Source organism: Protomyctophum bolini, assembly GCF_963924005.1.
Source record: "Protomyctophum bolini genome assembly, chromosome: 20".
Lineage (NCBI taxonomy): Eukaryota > Metazoa > Chordata > Actinopteri > Myctophiformes > Myctophidae > Protomyctophum > Protomyctophum bolini.
This window is the reverse complement of record NC_137881.1, coordinates 23,766,701-23,784,986: the sequence shown is the minus strand read 5'-3', so window position 1 is coordinate 23,784,986 and position 18,286 is coordinate 23,766,701. Positions and strand designations below refer to the sequence as shown.

At 44.4% G+C, this 18,286-nt stretch overlaps 1 protein-coding gene across 3 annotated transcripts in view; it reads right to left on the bottom strand.

Annotated features, from left to right (window-relative positions):
* Positions 1 to 2,087: 2,087 nt before the first annotated feature.
* Positions 2,088 to 18,286, bottom strand: part of acox3 (acyl-CoA oxidase 3, pristanoyl) — a 60,078-nt gene continuing 43,879 nt past the window's right edge. For all 3 annotated transcript variants that reach the window (XM_080792701.1, XM_080792702.1, XM_080792703.1), the window contains 4 exons: positions 16,372 to 16,546; positions 12,012 to 12,079; positions 10,200 to 10,286; positions 2,088 to 2,733 (listed from right to left, as the gene is read on the bottom strand). In XM_080792701.1, the coding sequence (XP_080648827.1) occupies positions 2,614 to 2,733; positions 10,200 to 10,286; positions 12,012 to 12,079; positions 16,372 to 16,546 (450 nt within the window). In that variant the 3' untranslated portion in view covers positions 2,088 to 2,613. The remainder of the gene's footprint in view (positions 2,734 to 10,199; positions 10,287 to 12,011; positions 12,080 to 16,371; positions 16,547 to 18,286) is intronic.

Sequence of the window (18,286 nt, the reverse complement as noted above, 5' to 3'; positions counted from 1 at the left end):
ACTGTCCCTGCCGTCAACCAGGCGAATATCCCACGGAGACTGTTACAGATTTTACGGAAGATGCTTCTAGTTTGACCACATCAAATGCTCTAAATTAATAACCGAATATAGACGATCTCTCTAAAATGCGTCGCACATTGAGAGCGTGTAGATTGAGCATGTTTTCACTGTGCAACATGCCTCCAAAGAAGACACGATGCTGATGGCTTCTATATGGATTCAAAATTAAATCAGTCGTGGCGACTGGGAACTTTAATCCATGTGGGTTTAACTGAACTCTGAGAGTTACAAATGGATAGCATAGCCAGTTTCAGTTCCTTCCAGTTCAAATAAACAGTGACGTGCACCATTTCAATACAAGACAGGCAAATCAGTTATATTATATCACCCAATGGGCATGCGTTCCAACGTCCCAACGAGTATCGTTGGAATAAATATAACAAAATCAATTAGATGTACACGTTTATTCTGTTACATGTAATATTTCCTGTAAAATACAGATGTATATTTACATATTGGTCATCAGATTACAATATCACAGGTATGAAACGGATCAATAATTAACATTAACGTCAAATCTAAATTCTTAATTACATAGTTCAATATAATATATATATACATACTCTATTCAAATTATAATGCACAAATTGTCTTGGCCATCAGATTACTATATCACAGATATGAAATAGCTTGCTGTTAATTAAATATTCTGGTTCAATCTGAACTCTTAACTGGTTCCCTGCAGGTAGTTTAGAATAGTGGGGACCTCCTAGGAGTCCTTGAGGGGGTTCAAGGGGGTCCCCAGCTAAATCAGTTAATGAAAGCATGAAAATCAGTCGAACCACTTTATTACCTCTAAAAAATATATACATCGGCTATTAGCCATCGGACCAGCGTTTCTCATAGCTGTCAGGGCTGTAGCCGTCGGACCAGCGTTTCTCAACTAGCGGGTGGGGGGCCGAGCGAAAGTCATCAAGGGACTCGCGCGCCGTGTAAAAGCCACAAAGGCAGAGAGAGTACACAAAGTGTCTACGCGAAAGACCGTGATGACTCAAACCTGACATGGGAATGTGGTTGACTGTACCGTTTTACTATTTGTAACCATAGGCGTACACACTATAGAGAGGGAGCGATACGATAGGCGTCGCTCTTCACTACAGGAGGCGCCGTCGGGAACGACTTGGACGCAACTCCTAGAATCTATTCCTAGGAACGCCCCTGGCTGTATCGCGGCTGACGGTTCTTTTTCATTTAAATTAGGAACGGCAGCTGAGTCACAGAATCACACACGCCGTGAATAATAGCACCGTGTTTTCACGAGCCTTGGTTTCTACAGAATCACACGCCGTGAATAATAGGAGCATGTTTTCATGTGCCTGGTTTCCAGCAATTTAAACAAACGCTGCCTGTCAATGTAAGTGTGTTGGACTAGTGTGGATTCTATCCAGGGTTTGTGCACAAGGCACAACAGCAGGGAATACTAGAAAGATGCAATCCTGCGGAATTGCGAGTGTGGTTGCCTATCTCCATAGGAAACCACACTATTATAGGCAAAAGTGTGACAAGAGTTTCACTGAGTTGGGTGTGTCACTGTATACTGTCCAATCCGATGCACAAAAGTTATTGCACGATGTAAACGTTTTCACGATTTGCAGTGCAATAACAATAGTCTGCTTGCACTTCAACCATACTAATTATATTTAAAAAGCTTCCCAACAAGACAAATAAAGAAACAGAAAGTGTCCGTCGATAAGTTGTACGTCCATTATAGATGTACTATATATATCGTACCATCCAGATTGGTTAAGTACTAGGGATGAACAGATACGGAACTTCTGAGCTGATGCCATACTAATGTTTGTTTGTTTGTTGTTATTTATTCCTTGTTTGTGTCAGGGAAACAAATACAGAGCGCTGCTCACTTCACACGAGTGTGATTTTTTTATCTACAGCCTGGTACAGTAGGCTGCAGATATCCAACACGCCAACAGAGCCAGTACAGAATGCACGCATCGCAGTTAAGCCCAAACCACACCAGCTGCAACTCCTTGGGACAAAACCGTTGACCTAAAACTGTTCTAGGTCAACCACACCAATGCAGCTCATTAGTTGCATTGGTGTGGTTGACCTTAAAACGGTTTTGTCCCAAGGAGTTGCAGCTGGTGTGGTTTGGGCTTCAAACAACAGAATAATCATCTGCCATCAGTGAGTGTGATTATGCCAGTGCCAGTCAACGAGGCAAATATCAGCCGATACCGGTGTGCGGACGGCATATTGTTTCATCTTTACTGTACATGAGTGGTTAATTAGATTGGCTAAAATATCATTTTATTCATTAACATAAAAGCTGGATTGTAGCTCTTAATCCGGTTGAGAACCACTGGTCCACATTTGGCTCAATTTCCCTAATCTATTCCATCAACGTGTCCCTTCAGTTCATAGCTACTGTGTTATGCTCCTCTAGTTAGGAGATGCTCAGGTGATTTTGGACTGGACGGTAGGGTCCGGACGCCTGCGTTGTGGGTTCTACAGTTTGGCATGGAGGGATCTGACCTCAGGGGGTTGTGGGTTCTACTTGCAGGGATTCAGGTACCTCAGTGGGGGTTTTGTGTTCTACAGTTTGGCGTGGAGGGATCCGACCTCAGGCTTGTCGAAGCAGAAGTCCTTCCACCAAGACGGACGCTCCAGAACCTTGTTGCCCTGCATCACCGTGGACCACAGGTTCTGGTACAGCTGCAACAGGACACACACACACACACACACACACACACACACACACCAGGACAACGTTACAGTCACAAGTTACGACTCAAATGTCCCCACAAGTAGGCTAAAGCAGATTTGGACAATTTGACATTGTGAGGACCATTTTCCTGGTCCACTTTGGCACCTTATGTTTAACCTCATGTACATACACCGGTATATGCTGGTCTTATTACCCGTGTATACTGTATACACAAAAGTAGATATCTTCATTATCATTTCTTTGTTCCCTTTGACATATTTGACGTATTCAATGTTTTAATGCTTCTCCCTTTCTGAAAATAAATCATAAAACAAACGACAGAGCTTGCACAAAACGTGAATGTGACCCACTTTTTTCTTACTAATTTCACACCGAAGCCGTTTCTTTGAAAAACAAAACAACGAAACGGTACGTCATGCAGTAGGGCCCGTAATGCATCCGTCTGTCTCTCTGCTATCAGTTACACACTGCAGTGTAAACAAGACCCTCGAGAGGTTGTTGTTTTTTTGCATCAGTATTACTTCGTGCCAGACCTCGACAGTCATGCTCCGCTAACCAACCAACGCTCCACATCTTCTATCGATTACAACAACAGCCAAGCCAGATCTTAATGATCGACCGTGAGCTCCGCTACAACAAGGAGAAGAACCGTCTGCACACAGCGCTGCTCACGCAGCAAATGTTTGTTTGTTTGTGTGGCTAACCAGAGGCTTAGTCCCCCCTCCACTTCACCGAGAACTGGAGGGGCTTCTGAGAGAATCCCCCCCCTCCCCAAAACCCCTCACCCCCCCTAGACACCCACCAAACCCCTCATCCTCCTTAGACACCCACCAAACCCCCCGCCCAGTGAGTAAAGATGACTCCTCGTGTTGCAGTGTCTCCAATTATTATTCTCTTTGCGGGCGTCTTGTTTTCGCTGTGTTCACAGTTTACAGGAAAGAGTGATGATTCATGAATGAATAAGTAATGGGATTTATTTTAATATTATATTATATAGAAACACTAATAGAACGCTCGCACACTGTACTGTAGGTCTTCAATGATTAAGTGCTTTATTGCACCCAAACAAATTGCTGACGCTCTGTCTTCATCGGACACGTTTCCCTTCATTTTCATTGAATAGAGTGCCAATCCCAAACTTTTCTCAATCAGCCGCATGGTGGCCAATCATGATGCAACTCCCCATACACTGTAGGGGCTGGTCTAGATAGGGGCGGGGCGCCGCAGAGATTTGCACACGCCCCGATTGGATCTCTCCCTGATCTGTCAGTCACCTTCGGCCCTTGGAAATACATTTTCTTTTTTATGTCCACAGCAATGTATTCAGAACCGATTTGAGCCCCAGCACCCTCTGGCGGTCAACTTTGAGTGCCATACATAGAATAATACACAAACAAATCTTTTACAGACTCGCTCTCTCTGCAGCTCAGCTAATTAACGACAAAAGGTGCAGAGTTCAAGCAAATAAATAACAACTAAAAGGTCTGCAGTGTCCAGAAAAAACAAAACATTGACGTAAAACGCTTCGGGGATTATCGCTTCATCGGTGCCAGAACAAGATGGAGTGCACACACGACCTGGCTCCAATTATACCTTAATGAGTACCGTAAATCTCCTAGCGTAGGTACACCCAGATAGCATGTCAAATGGCTACAGCCCAGACGGCAGGCCATAATATGATACCGTCTCTGTTGGGTGGAAACCTTACATGTCCAAAACTGGTACTTTTCAGTATTATTGAAAAGGTAAATGAAAAACACATCGAGACACGCGTCGAGACACTTTTGTGTGACGCTGTAGTATATGGTCAAGTAGGACATTGACTCCTTCACTGCCACTGACATGTTTTTTCCAAGGCCCAGAGTGCCAACGCATCCAAACTGTGTTTTCAAGTGATTACCGCTTGATGGCGATCAACTTTCGCAAAGCCTTCCTCTGCCGTTGCCTTCCTGTTTATTTTCCTGGGGAAAATGCCTGTATGTATATATTTTTTTAATATGGAGATAAGAGGTTTCTGCCCGACAGAGACAATATGGAGAGACTATAACAATATTAACATTTATACAGCGCTTTATCTTGATGCGTCGAAAAGCACTTCATCATCTCAAATGACTGTACAATATGTAGGCGATACAATACGCATAGATCATGGAAGCATATAGGAAGCAGAAGCTGACAAAAAGAGGAGGATGGAGAGGGATTTTGTAGATACTACTGTATACAGTAAATGGTAAATGGTGCATCTATGTAGTGTTTTCAAGGCGCTTTATTGTGCATTTATGCATTACATTCACCCATTCACACACACATTGAAACAGGTTTACATAGATTGTGCATTACAATCCACACATTCACACACCGATGGCGGAGATAACCATCCAAGGCACCACCCTGCACAATGTGCACATCGGGAACAATTATGGGATTCAGAGTCTTGCTCAAGGACACTTGGACACTAACTCTGGGGGACCTGGGACTCTGCAGTTCCCTTGGGAGACGCTCGGGAGGCACCCCTTACCACCTGAGGTTTAGGTGGTACGGGAACCGATGCCTCCGCCCTAAGCTGTCTCCTTTCCAAGTCAAGGAGCAGCGGTTCCACTCCGAGTCTTCACGGGTGACTGAGTAGCAGACCATCTTGTAACTACCGCACTCTGACTTCTGGTGCGCTATCCACTCAGGTCGACATAATGAAAACAAAGGTACAGGGTCGCACACAGTGGTAAGAGTGAATTTCATTTTATAAATCTTTTCTACATAATAACTGAATGACAGACGTGATGTGGAGTTTTATAAATATTTGGTGAAATGTTAGTTTTTTCCTGTTTGTGTGAGTTCTTTCTACCGTACTTTCTGTCATCATTTAGAGTTTTGGAGCCTGTGCACCTGGCCTTGTGCGCACGCACACATACACTTACATCTAAACAGAGCAATCCAAAGAAATCCTGGGCGGTCATGGAAAGCTACGGCTGTGTGCATGTGTAGTCAGTGAAAGCCAACAGCAAAGCTGATGGTGTGTTTATGAGTGACTCAGTGTGTGTGTGTGTGTGTGTGTGTGTGTGTGTGTGTTTTAGTAGCTCTGAGGATGTCTAATCTAACTGAACACTTCACTCCCAAACAAGACGTCTCCAAAAACAACTGGCTGTGTTGTCCTGCATGTAATCTGTCCCTATATTCATGCTCCCTGGATGAAGAACCTTACTGATTATGTGTTCTTTTTGTGTGTTTTATTTTTATTTATTTTGTTGTGTTTTTGCAAATGAATGTCCTACGTGATCATACTACAGCGTCACACAAAACAAAAAAGCACAAAAAGTTGCAGAACGAAACGAGGCACGAAGTGGCGCGCTTCGAGCTTGTGGATCTGCTGCTTTTGAATTTGAATTCCGAAAAGTAACAGTTCTTTATCGTCTCACTGACATTAAATGAAGCCTTCACACAGACTTAGTGTCATACAGTAATGTCATTAGTCTGGCAGTCTGTCCAGTTTGACAAAAATATTTCTTGACACTTGTTTATAGAGTCATAACAGAAATGTCATCGTCATAACGCCCACTGACTGCTCAGTGACCCGGTCCGGTCACACATCACGCTGTTTGGGCTGTGTTGGACTGAACTCTAGGGACAGTCTGTTCTACATCAGGTCCTATACTGAGGCGGACATTTGTATTCACACATACAGCTACAGGTTAACCAACCACATGAACCCTAGCGTCCCTATTGTATACATGACATAATAGACGAACATTCAGCTGAAAATGGTTAAATGTCTGAAAATACACGTTAAACAAACATGAATCCAACACTGATGACAGCGATGTCAAACAAGTCTATGAAGCTACCTGTGAAATATATGAAAGTAAGTTTAATCTGCAACACAATTTGCACAATCATAAATCTGCGCTAATTCCACACCCCCATCTTCCGTAGCATTGTGCTACGCTAACACTGCTCCCACTTTAACTCCAAACGCGACGGCGCTCCGGGTGCCTCCACTCCCCTTGCGCGACATTGGTCTGTGCTCTGGCATCAATGGAGGCTTCTGTCTTTTGTTTGGCATTAGACTTGAATTCTAGTTTAATACAATATTTAGGGGAGTCCCTTCTTGGGCTGAAAATACGTCGAAGACCCCTGCTCTAAAGGTTAGCAATGCTACAACCACAGTTGTTGGCTACAGATTTGTGGGCAGCATACTGGTACCATTTATGATAAGTCCCTGCCACTGGGTGTAAAGATTGTATTCGTTCATAGTAGGACATTTAAGCCTGCTTCTAAATACTGGAGTCATGGCTGAAAAGACTATCTAGGCTGTATCTTCTAATGAGCATGAGTGACGAGCAATTATATGAAGATAAGGTTGGGAATAGGTAAAGTGCTCCATTGATTAAAGTATTTTTCAGTCATTAGCTCTACTTGGTCATTCTAATTTGGAGTCAATTAGTGCTATCTTAACACATGATCTGTCTGAGCTAAGTTTGCGCACGCACACTTGTGTAGCAGAGTAGGCCTCTCCCCCGGTCCATAGGGGTATCCCTTTGGTCTAGTGGTTAAAGGACCACTTCACCACTTTTCAACCTATCTTCATATAATAGGTCCTCACTAATAATCATGAAAAAATGGCACGATTTTTTTGTCTGTGTCTCATAGGACGGCTGTGGGCAGTTTAGAAACCGTCTTCCAGTGACATCATCATTAGGCAGATTTTTTTACAAAAATATTTTGATTTTCGTGAGAACTTTGGCTTCCATTTTCGCATTGAACTTTTCAGGACTAGAAAGCCTGCAGTTTCTATTGGCTTGTATTCCCCATCGATGATGTCACTGGAAGACGGTTTCTGAACTGCCCACAGCCCTCCTATGAGACACAGACAGAGTAGAAAAAAATTGCACCATTTCTTTCATGATTATTAGTGAGGACCTATTATTTGAAGATAGGTTGAAAAGTGGTGAAGTGGTCCTTTAAGATATTGGACTTTAACGCGTTAGACCCGAATTCGGAGTGTTACGCATGCACGCACACACTCACCTTGGGTGTAGACGCACACGCACACACACACTGTACACAGTACACACAAACACACACTGTACAGTACACGCACACACACCTTGGGTGTGGGACGTATAATTCCTGATGTTGAACACATTCTCTGCACATCTGGCTTGTGTTTAAAATGTCAAAGTAATTAAATCCAGAGACGACCAAACACACTCAGGAGAACAAGAATGAAGTCACACACACACACACACACACATTGTGAGCTTGTAGATCTGTCGTGCAACTATGTACAAATCGGCATAACTCCAACCTCAGACCTGATGTCTGAAACATGCACGCATGCGCACGCACACACACACAAACAACACACAGTCTGTATTTCAACCCTACATCTTACTCATCTTCTCCCTCTCACACCTGCTGTCTGACTAGCAGCAGACAATGACTTTTTGGGGGCAGACAACAAGCCCTGTGTTGTGTAGCAGTGTGTGTGTGCGTGTGTGTCCTGCATGGTGACAGCATACTGTATGGTGTTTGGGACGTCCCGACTCGAGGTGCAAAAACTGGAAGACAGCGATAGGCAAGAGCTATGTCTGTCTGTCTGTCTGTCTGTCTCACTGACTCACATGGGTTAGGAACACAACAACACTATGACGTGGTACTCTGAGCTGTGATTGGCTGGGGGTGGGGGGGGGGGGGGTGAGAGTGGTAGGGGAGACAGAGAGGGACAGGGAGAGATGGAGAGAGAAAGAAAGAAAGAAAGAAAGAAAGAAGACAGAGACAGAGAGAGATGGGGAAAGGGGGGCAGAAAGAGACAGGGAAAGAGAACGAGAGAGAGGCAGAGAGGGAGGTAGAGGAGAGAGTGCTTTTAAAACAACCCTGGGCCAATATCACATATCAAAGGCAAAGTACCGGCATTGTGGACATTCCATCACCCATGTTTCATTTACACATGACCTGTGACCTGGAAGTTATCTAGAGATGAACCACTTAAACACCATAATATACTTCATTGGCCGGGTATAGCATATAACTTTGTAATGCTGTGCACAACACTCTTGAAAACAAAGATATTGCATCGTGGGTTTGAGCTGACAGGCCATTATTGATGTCAATCAATCAAGTCAAGTCGCCTAAATTCAAGTGGCAGATGCCTTTTTTATATTTAAATTATATATTTTTAGATCTACCTGCACAGCCTTTGTGATCTACATACATGACGTAACATGTCGATTTGCTCAGACACACATGAAGTAAATTCTCCATTCATTGTCAATGGCATATAATGTTTGTGTTAGGACAGAAATCTCTATAGCTGTATATAGGAGGGACTAGAACCCCTCAAAAACACATCTCTATATCTGTATATAGGAGAGACTAGAACCTCTCAAAAACACATCTCTATATCTGTATATAGGAGAGACTAGAACCTCTAAAAAACACATCTCTATATCTGTACATAGGAGAGACTAGAACCTCTAAAAAACACATCTCTATATCTGTATATAGGAGAGACTAGAACCCCTCAAAAACACATCTCTATATCTGTATATAGAAGGGACTAGAACCCCTCAAAAACACTAAAAGCTCAAGTGCATCCTACAATATCACTGTAGTGCTCAAAGTCAAAGAAGGTGTGACTGTGGTGTGGTGTGGTGTGGCTGTCTGTCTGTCTGTCTGTCTGTGTTCCTGGAAGAAAGGCAGAAGAGTGCCAAAGTACCACAGTTGTTCTTCCAGTAATGAGACACACCCCTATAAAAGGGGCGAGAGAGAGAGAGAGAGAGAGAGAGAGAGAGAGAGAGAGGTGGGGGAGGAGAGAGAGAGAGAGAGAGGCAGAAAGACTGAAATGCAAGGGAGCGAGAGACCGAACAAGTGAGAGAAACAGAGGAATGAATAGACAGACAGATCGAGGCCAGTGTCTGTGAGAGTGAGAGTGTGTGTGTGTGTGTACACGCGCACAAAATGTATAATAAAGCACTTGTGTGTTTCAACTGCCATGTTCACGCGCAATAATGAAAACAAATGCCTTTTTTAATACACCAGATGTTGTTGTTGTTGTTGATGAGGGCAGTTAAGTAGAGAAGTGACCATTTTGGAAGTGGGTTGTTACATTTGACCACAGTCTGGAAGAGGCATTCCTTACCATGGTATTAAGCATGCTAATATACAGCTTGGTTATGAATGTAAACGGCTTGTGTTCATATATTTGGAAGCCTCGGGTAATGAGAAATGAGAAATAATATGTTATGCATTTGCTACTGTTTGTGTTCAAGAAATACTTAATTAAATATAAACGCAAATATGTTATGAGGGTGTGTGTGCGTGTGTGTGCGCGTGTGTGTGTGTGTGTGTGTGTGTGTGTGTGTGTGTGTGTGTGTGTACGTGTGTGTGTGTGTGTGTGTGTGTGTGTGTGTGTGTGTGTACGCGCGTGTGCATGCGTGCGTGTGCGCATGGTGGTCACCTGTCCGTCTGCCATGCCGATGGGAGAGTTGAGGAAGAAGTCCGGAGGAGCCACCACGTCCACTAGAGACACAGCGTCGTCCTTCAGCTGGACGAGAGACATAGAGAGAGAGAGAGAGAGAGAGCAAGAGACAAGATGAATACATGTAAAAGGCATAAAAAGAACCAGAGAACGACAGAGAAGAGACATAATGTACTGTGAAGGCCTGAGACTTGAACAACTAGAAGGGTGAAAAGGGGAGAACACATGAAAAGCATTTATATACTGTATATAGCACCTTTATCCAAGCTAGACTAAAGCCTGTAAACGCTAAATGGACTTCATTTACAGTGCTAGAGTGGTGCCCGTTGGGCATTGGCCTGTTACTTGGAACGAGGCAAGTTGGAAATGAATGCCCCACCCAGATATTATGTCTGTGTCCCTTTTATGCCCGACGTCAGAATTATGTCAGATTTCTGTGTCTCTCTATTCCTATATATGCCCAAATATGGAGTGTTGTGATGTCAGAACAGGCCAGTTTAAGGGGTTCTGTGTCAGGCATGCCCAAATATGGAGTATTGTGAGGTCAGAACAGGCCAGTTCCCTATATGGACCCTGGGGGCAGGGGCCCCAAACCAGAGCCCGGGCAGAGGCCTTTTTGGGTGGTTCTGGACGACCGTGGGTCCGGCCGGCTCGAGTCGACACCGGGCACTGCACTCCCTATGGTGGTGTACTGTGGAATGCGTGTGTCGAATTTGACGTTGGTTGGCTAACGGTGGATTACAGACGTACAGACGTACACACAGAGACTTGGTGAATTCATAGTTGGATGTAGTGCTTTTCTCCAAAGTGCTTTGTACTGTGAGCTGCTCTTTTCGGAAATGCTTAGACGACGGGGGAGGCCATTAGGGTGTTCATGTGTCTTGCTCATGGACACTTTGACTAGGGCGAGCCAGGACTCAGCTGGGCAGAGTACAGTACTTGTTAAGTACAGTACTTAAGCAAATGTATTTAGTTACTTTACACCACTGGCACGCAGCTATGGCTGCTCATCGGGTAAAGGAATAGATAAATACATCTGAAGAGACAGAAATCCAAGATAGATATGATAATCCCTCTAATCAGCGACTCTTCTCTTAATAACTCTCATACTGTACTGTATAATGTACTAATCTGAACTGTATACGTCCCCAATTCGTCCGTCTGTACAGTACCTTGTATGTGCATACAGTGGGCGTTGTATGTATAGCAGACAGGCTGCTCTGTATACATTACAATTCAGGTGTTTATTAACACGGACGCTTTTAACCAACTTAGAAAATGAAAGGTTGGAACAAGTGCCTAATATACAGTGCACAGTGTGTGTATGGTTGGATATTGAACGTGACATATTCCTGTCTTTGGACGTTCCGTGAAAAAACACACACATTTGCACTGTGATTAAGTGAAGGTATTACATGTCCTGTTCACTGGATTAATGCAAACCTGCATAGATGTGGATGAATCAATGAAGACAATGCAAACATGCAGACAATGCTTCAATGCAAAACATGTAGAAATGCTAAAATGTGAAGAGTGGCCGCAGGCCCGCAGGGCAACCGAAAGGTTCCCACTGGACTCCCCCAGAGTTGGTGTCGAAGTGTCCTTGAGCAAGACGCTGAACCCCTAATTGATCCTGATGTGCAGGTTGGTGCCTTGCATGGTTTACTCCATGCAAGGCATTACTCCGTGTATGCATGTGTGTGTGTGAATGTAAATGCACAATCTATGTAAAGCGCCTACAGACAGACAGACAGAAATAGAATAGAATAGAATAGAATAAATATTGAGTACCTGTGAGCAGAGTGTAAGAATGGCTGTTTGGACCAATTCAACCGGTTGTTTCCCAGAGAAGAACCCACCTGGAAATACAAACATAGTGCTTCATTAGAAACTCTTGTTTTTTAATGTTTATGCCTTGCTTTTCTTTTCTTTTTTTCGCCATTGCTCTGTAAAGCACTTTGAGCTGCATTTCATGTCATGAAAGGTGCTATACAAATAAAGTTTTATTATTATTACCGGTATGCATGGAACACATGGAGAGAATCTAAAGACCATGAGGCGACTCAGCCTTTTCTGTCATCACCCACAAATTATGGAATGAGCTCCCCTCCCATATCAAACTGGCCCCCACCATCGAGACGTTTAAATCTCGCCTTAAGACGCACCTTTATACCTTGGCTTTTAATTCTCTTTGAGAGTTTCTGTGGTCTAGTTTATTTTTCACTGTGTGATTTTGCTGTTGTTTTCTGTGTTAATGTCCTTTCAGATGGGCAGCGACTGACACGCCTAGTAATTCATTTTCAATGAGCCGTGCGTTTATTTTGGACGTGCGGAGAAGTTGAGGGGTGATTACGCAAGCATATTTTCCCGTAAAAGTGTTGCGCGCGTGCTCGTTTTGTGCGCCGCCGACTAGACTGTTGATCTTTTTTTAACACTATGCGTCCCGTGTCCCTCATGAGCAGACCTGATCCAGACGACAACGCCTGTGTCACACACTCCCTGTCTGAAAGGACCTTAGTGTATTTAGCTTGGGATTTTGTGTGCAGCACTTTGTAAACCTCGAGTTGTAAAATGTGCTATATGAATAAAGTGGATTGGATTGAGAGGACAAGAGGAGAGAAGAATAGAGAAGCAAACAACCCTGGTACAGCGTAGTCATGTGGGTGCTGAGCGGTGTAACGGACCCACAGGTAATACTTTATTGTTTAGTATATATTCAGTGTTGTGAGGCATTGGAACAGGAAGTGTGCCAACAACTGATCACAGCTGATGTGAATCAGATGATTGGGACTCAGCTCAGCTGTGGCACTGTGGTTAAAAACAAGGAAATGCTGCCTCAGTACAGAGAAGACTTGGAACAGACAGCACACAAATGGTGTGGCTGAAGTTGGTTGGTTATGTGGATGGCTAAGGAAAGGGAGGCCAAAGGAACGGTCAAATGCCAACTAACCATGGAACGAACTGATGTCACACACAGAATATAGCACCTAGCTGGAAAGGGGGACAAGGTATTTTATTGATTTGCTTGCACTGTTATTGGTATTTGGTATTATTGTTAAAATGTATGCAGAAGGCTGTTTATGTATTGTGTAATGTACGTTAGTGTTGCATGGAAAATGTATTTTGTGCCTGAGATTGGAACAGTTTATGGATTATATTGTAGTGATTTATGACCATTGATACATTGTATTTTGTTTCTGTCCCAGTTCTACGTTGATCTATGAATAAAGCAACTTCAAAATCATCAGTTCAGACTTCATCCTTAAAAGGCCAGCTGGGTCCGCTACAGTAGAACTTTACCCGAATGGACTCCTCATCATCTACCACCTGCAAGGAAACATGGACTTCTCTCACTCTGAGTCTGACATCTGTACATGGATCTGGTGAACAGACACAAACACAACTTCCATTCAAAGGAACATGCACACAAGGTCAGGAAACTAACTATATGGAAAAGGAACTGAACAAGCTACTAGACTTGCACAAGGATTGTTTAATTACATTTTCAGATGTTTATGATTTCCAAGATTATTTTAGTTTAATTAATAATACATGCAGTTGTCTAAGGGAAATATAGTTTTCTGTGCTAAATTATTTTCTATGGCCATTTAAGGTTTATTCTCCGTTTCTTTTACAAAATGGCAGACGATACAGATTCCGAGGTTGAGCATAAGTTGAAAAGTATTTTTGAACTATATGAACATTGGAAAATGGCAGCACGAATAGTAAAGAAACAGTTAAGGTCCAGCGTTACAGAGAGGGACCCAAGACTTCTCCTTTACACCTTGGAGAAGAGTAAAGACATTTTTGAACTGTATGGTGAAATAATCCAGAAATGCATCACACCACCTGATGGTCTACGAGGCCGAGTGGCTATATGTGAATGCGCTTCAAGAGATCTTTTCAAAGTTGTTGCTGAGAATATGGTAAATGGAAAGTTTTACGGAATGGAAGTGCATAATTATTTTCATGAGTACGAAATTATACGTGAGTAGGAAGAACAAAGGAAAGCTCTGGAAGTTCAAAGACAACATGAGATGGAGAGGCAAGAGGAGATACAGAGGAGGTTCCTGGCTGCTAAGGAGAGGCAACGGAGGGCTGCCGCAGAGAAGAGGGAGCAGCAGAGGCTCTTGGCTGCTGAGCAGGAGCAACAGAGGGCTGCTGCAGAGAAGAGAGAGCAGCAGAGGCTCCTGGCTGCTGAGCAGGAGCAACAGAGGGCGGCCGTAGAGAAGGAGCAGCAGGAGAAACCCCTGACTGCCATGAAGGAGCAGCAGGAGAAACCCCTGACTGCCATGAAGGAGCAGCAGGAAAAACCCCTGACTGCCATGAAGGAGCAGCATGAAGAGATTCAACAAAAGCAGCCAGGCCCAGGTGCGCCGGCTGGTGAGGAAGAAACAGTCATCAAGAAGCAGCTGGAGGTGACGGAGGGAGCAGCAGTGGTGAAGCCTAAAGACTCAGCCCAGCAGGGTGCAGCTACCCTGGCCTCACATCCCAAGGCACCAGGGGATTCGGTGGGAGCGGGTACTCTGCAGGCCGGAGAGGCCGAGCCTAATGCAGTGGCCGCGATGGCCTACAAGGGGGCTACCAAGCAAGACTCCCCGGCAGCAGTCAAAGGGGAACGGAGGCCTAGAGGAGTGCGAAGACAACCAGACAAAGCGCAGGCATCCCTGCCCATCAAAGGGAAACCAGCCATGGCTAGAAGGTTCAAGGCCCAGGACACTAGGCTCCTGGAAGTCAATGCTGAGCATGCTCTCATTGGAGATGGAGTACTCAAGGTGGGAGAAAGATGGTACAACTCACTCTTACCTATTCTAAGAATTTTAAATGCATCTGGGGTCACGTAATTTTAAATCATTTGTGATTTATGTACATTGCTTTTAAATCACTGTATGATTTAGTGGGAGTGTAACGGACCCACAGGTAATACTTTATTGTTTAGTATATATTCAGTGTTGTGAGGCATTGGAACAGGAAGTGTGCCAACAACTGATCACAGCTGATGTGAATCAGATGATTGGGACTCAGCTCAGCTGTGGCACTGTGGTTAAAAACAAGGAAATGCTGCCTCAGTACAGAGAAGACTTGGAACAGACAGCACACAAATGGTGTGGCTGAAGTTGGTTGGTTATGTGGATGGCTAAGGAAAGGGAGGCCAAAGGAACGGTCAAATGCCAACTAACCATGGAACGAACTGATGTCACACACAGAATATAGCACCTAGCTGGAAAGGGGGACAAGGTATTTTATTGATTTGCTTGCACTGTTATTGGTATTTGGTATTATTGTTAAAATGTATGCAGAAGGCTGTTTATGTATTGTGTAATGTACGTTAGTGTTGCATGGAAAATGTATTTTGTGCCTGAGATTGGAACAGTTTATGGATTATATTGTAGTGATTTATGACCATTGATACATTGTATTTTGTTTCTGTCCCAGTTCTACGTTGATCTATGAATAAAGCAACTTCAAAATCATCAGTTCAGACTTCATCCTTAAAAGGCCAGCTGGGTCCGCTACAAGCGGCGACATTCAAAACTCTATATGGCTTGTGCTTATAAGCACGCCCCGCTTCGGTGGAAGTGCCTCTCGCTCGCCTACAACAACTATGGACTAGACCTAAATATACAACTCTATGGACTAGACCACGACGGAGGCCCGCTGTCTCAAGCTAACTTGAGCCATGTGAGACACCACTGAGCGAGCTAAAGAGAGGAGCGAGTTGTGGTGTCGAACGTTGCGAAGTTCGATTGAGCTGACTCAGGGCCGCTGCGACTCGATACACAGAGAATAGTAAATAAGGTTCTGGCGAGAGCGTTTTCCCCAACTGCCACTCAAAGTGGCTACTGGCCAATCACAGCGAGTCCACAGCCCAATACTTTCGAATGAGGCGGTTGCAGAGCGACTGGAGGCCATAGAGAATTAACTACATACCCATGTAAAGCGTAGCCATGTGGTTGCTAAGCGACCAGAGAATGAACTACATTACCCATGTACAGCATAGCCATGTGGTTGCTAAGCGACCAGAGAATGGACTACATTACCCATGTACAGCGTAGCCATGTGGTTGCTAAGCGACCAGAGAATGGACTACATTACCCATGTACAGCGAAGCCATGTGGTTGCTCAGCGACCAGAGAATGGACTACATTACCCATGTACAGCGTAGCCATGTGGTTGCTCAGCGACCAGAGTCCATAGAGAGCACACAACCGTCTGAGGACCTGCGTGAGGCCAGGGGGTGTGTCCGGGTCAAAGGTCAGGTCGTGGAATCGCTGCAACACAGCGTGCTCGATGTAGACAATGGAGAGAGAGCGGCAGTAGTACACCTGGTACGCACACACACACACACACACACACACACACACACACAGAGAGAGAAAAGGCGGGTCAAATGGACATTCTCCTGGGAACCACACAGGACACACCAGTCTACCAGGGCTTGTTTTGTTAACCTCATTCTCAGCCATTGTGCGTGTGTGTGCGCGCGCGTGTGTGTGTGTGTGTGAGAGTGTGAGAGAGAGATTTTGCCATGGTAATGTCCATCCTTCCTGTTGGTATGGGAGACAGAACTCACAGAAGAACCCACACAAACCGCATGCACGCACAAGCACACTCGCCTGCACAGAGCGCTGTACCAACCCTCTGTGTATGAGGGTGCTAAACAATGCTAAGGGTAAGGCCAGTAACACTGTCTACAGACACATCTCTATTCATCTTGCAAAGTTCAACAACAACAAAATACTGTTTCTGATAACATTTCAGGTGAGAAACAGGCCACGCAAAGTAGAAAGTGTTAAAGGGCCACTTCACCCCTTTGGCAACCAGAGCTTATTTTAATCATGTTTAGGACACAAGAAACACTTTCCTGGGGGTTTTTATGTGTGCAATATATATTTTTTCTACATATTTTTGTTCATGAGCAAAAACCTGTCCATGAAAATGTGGTCTACAACTCCATGCAGCGCCCCCCCCCCTCTCCACAAGAAGGAGAAGTGCACTAAAGCATTATGGGCATTGTAGGAATTCAGCAATCCAGTGAAACCCTAGTCAAACACACAGACTTCATTCTTTTTTCTGGCCATAGCGGGCAAATTTCAAATTGTGCTAATACAAATACTATTAACATTGAGTGACTGCAGTTTCTTCCAGCGGTGAAATGTCCCTTTAAGCCAGTGCCAGGCAGCGGAAAATGACCATCTGGGTAATGCCCATCCTTCCTGAGGAATGCACGCACGCACGCACGCACGCACACACATCAAGGTCTGTCATTTCTATGAGAGTTCCAGCAGCCTTTATATTTGGACCATAAATGTGTTGCCTAGCAACGGTCTGTTTGTTCGTCTGTCTCTCTGTTTCCATCACAAAAACAACTAGTTTTTATTATTTTAAATTTGTGCGACCTGATATTAGCGTTCTGGCGATAGAATAGAGACTAGGCTCCCACCCTGGAAAAGACAGATTATTACTTCCGTTTCTCTGCCTTTTTCCGTGCATTCTGTTGGCACTGGCATCAAGCGCCGGAGTCAATGGTGGCATGAAACGAGTTTTAACACTATTTTTAGCCGGGGAATTCTTCAAAATAAAGGCGCTAGAGTGCCAGCAGGATATGGCATATTTTACTCTGAAAAGGCTCACCTTCCGTCCGTCCCCCACCTCACGCTGGTCACGCTAAAGTCTCTCTAGAAGCGTTAATATTCCAAACGAGATGCATGCTGAAGACAGAAATGAAGACTGGTCAAAACCGTGGAGAGCTCCCTAGATTAGGAGTTACGAGTTTTTAATATCAATAAAAAAGACCTAAAGATAGGCATCTTTAGGTCTTTTTTATTCACGTCCAAGGCACCCCGTGGTATTGATTCTAAAGACGTGTATACACGTCCAAGGCATACTTAGTGATTGATAGATTGATAGATTACACCGCGGGGGAGGACGGGCACTTTACCACTGCGCCACACGTACATGCGCCACACGTACATGCGCCACATGTACATGCGCCACACGTACGGGCGCCACATTCTGTTCTTTCTGTTCCATTGAGCATTGTGACACACCAGGCTGTCACGCAC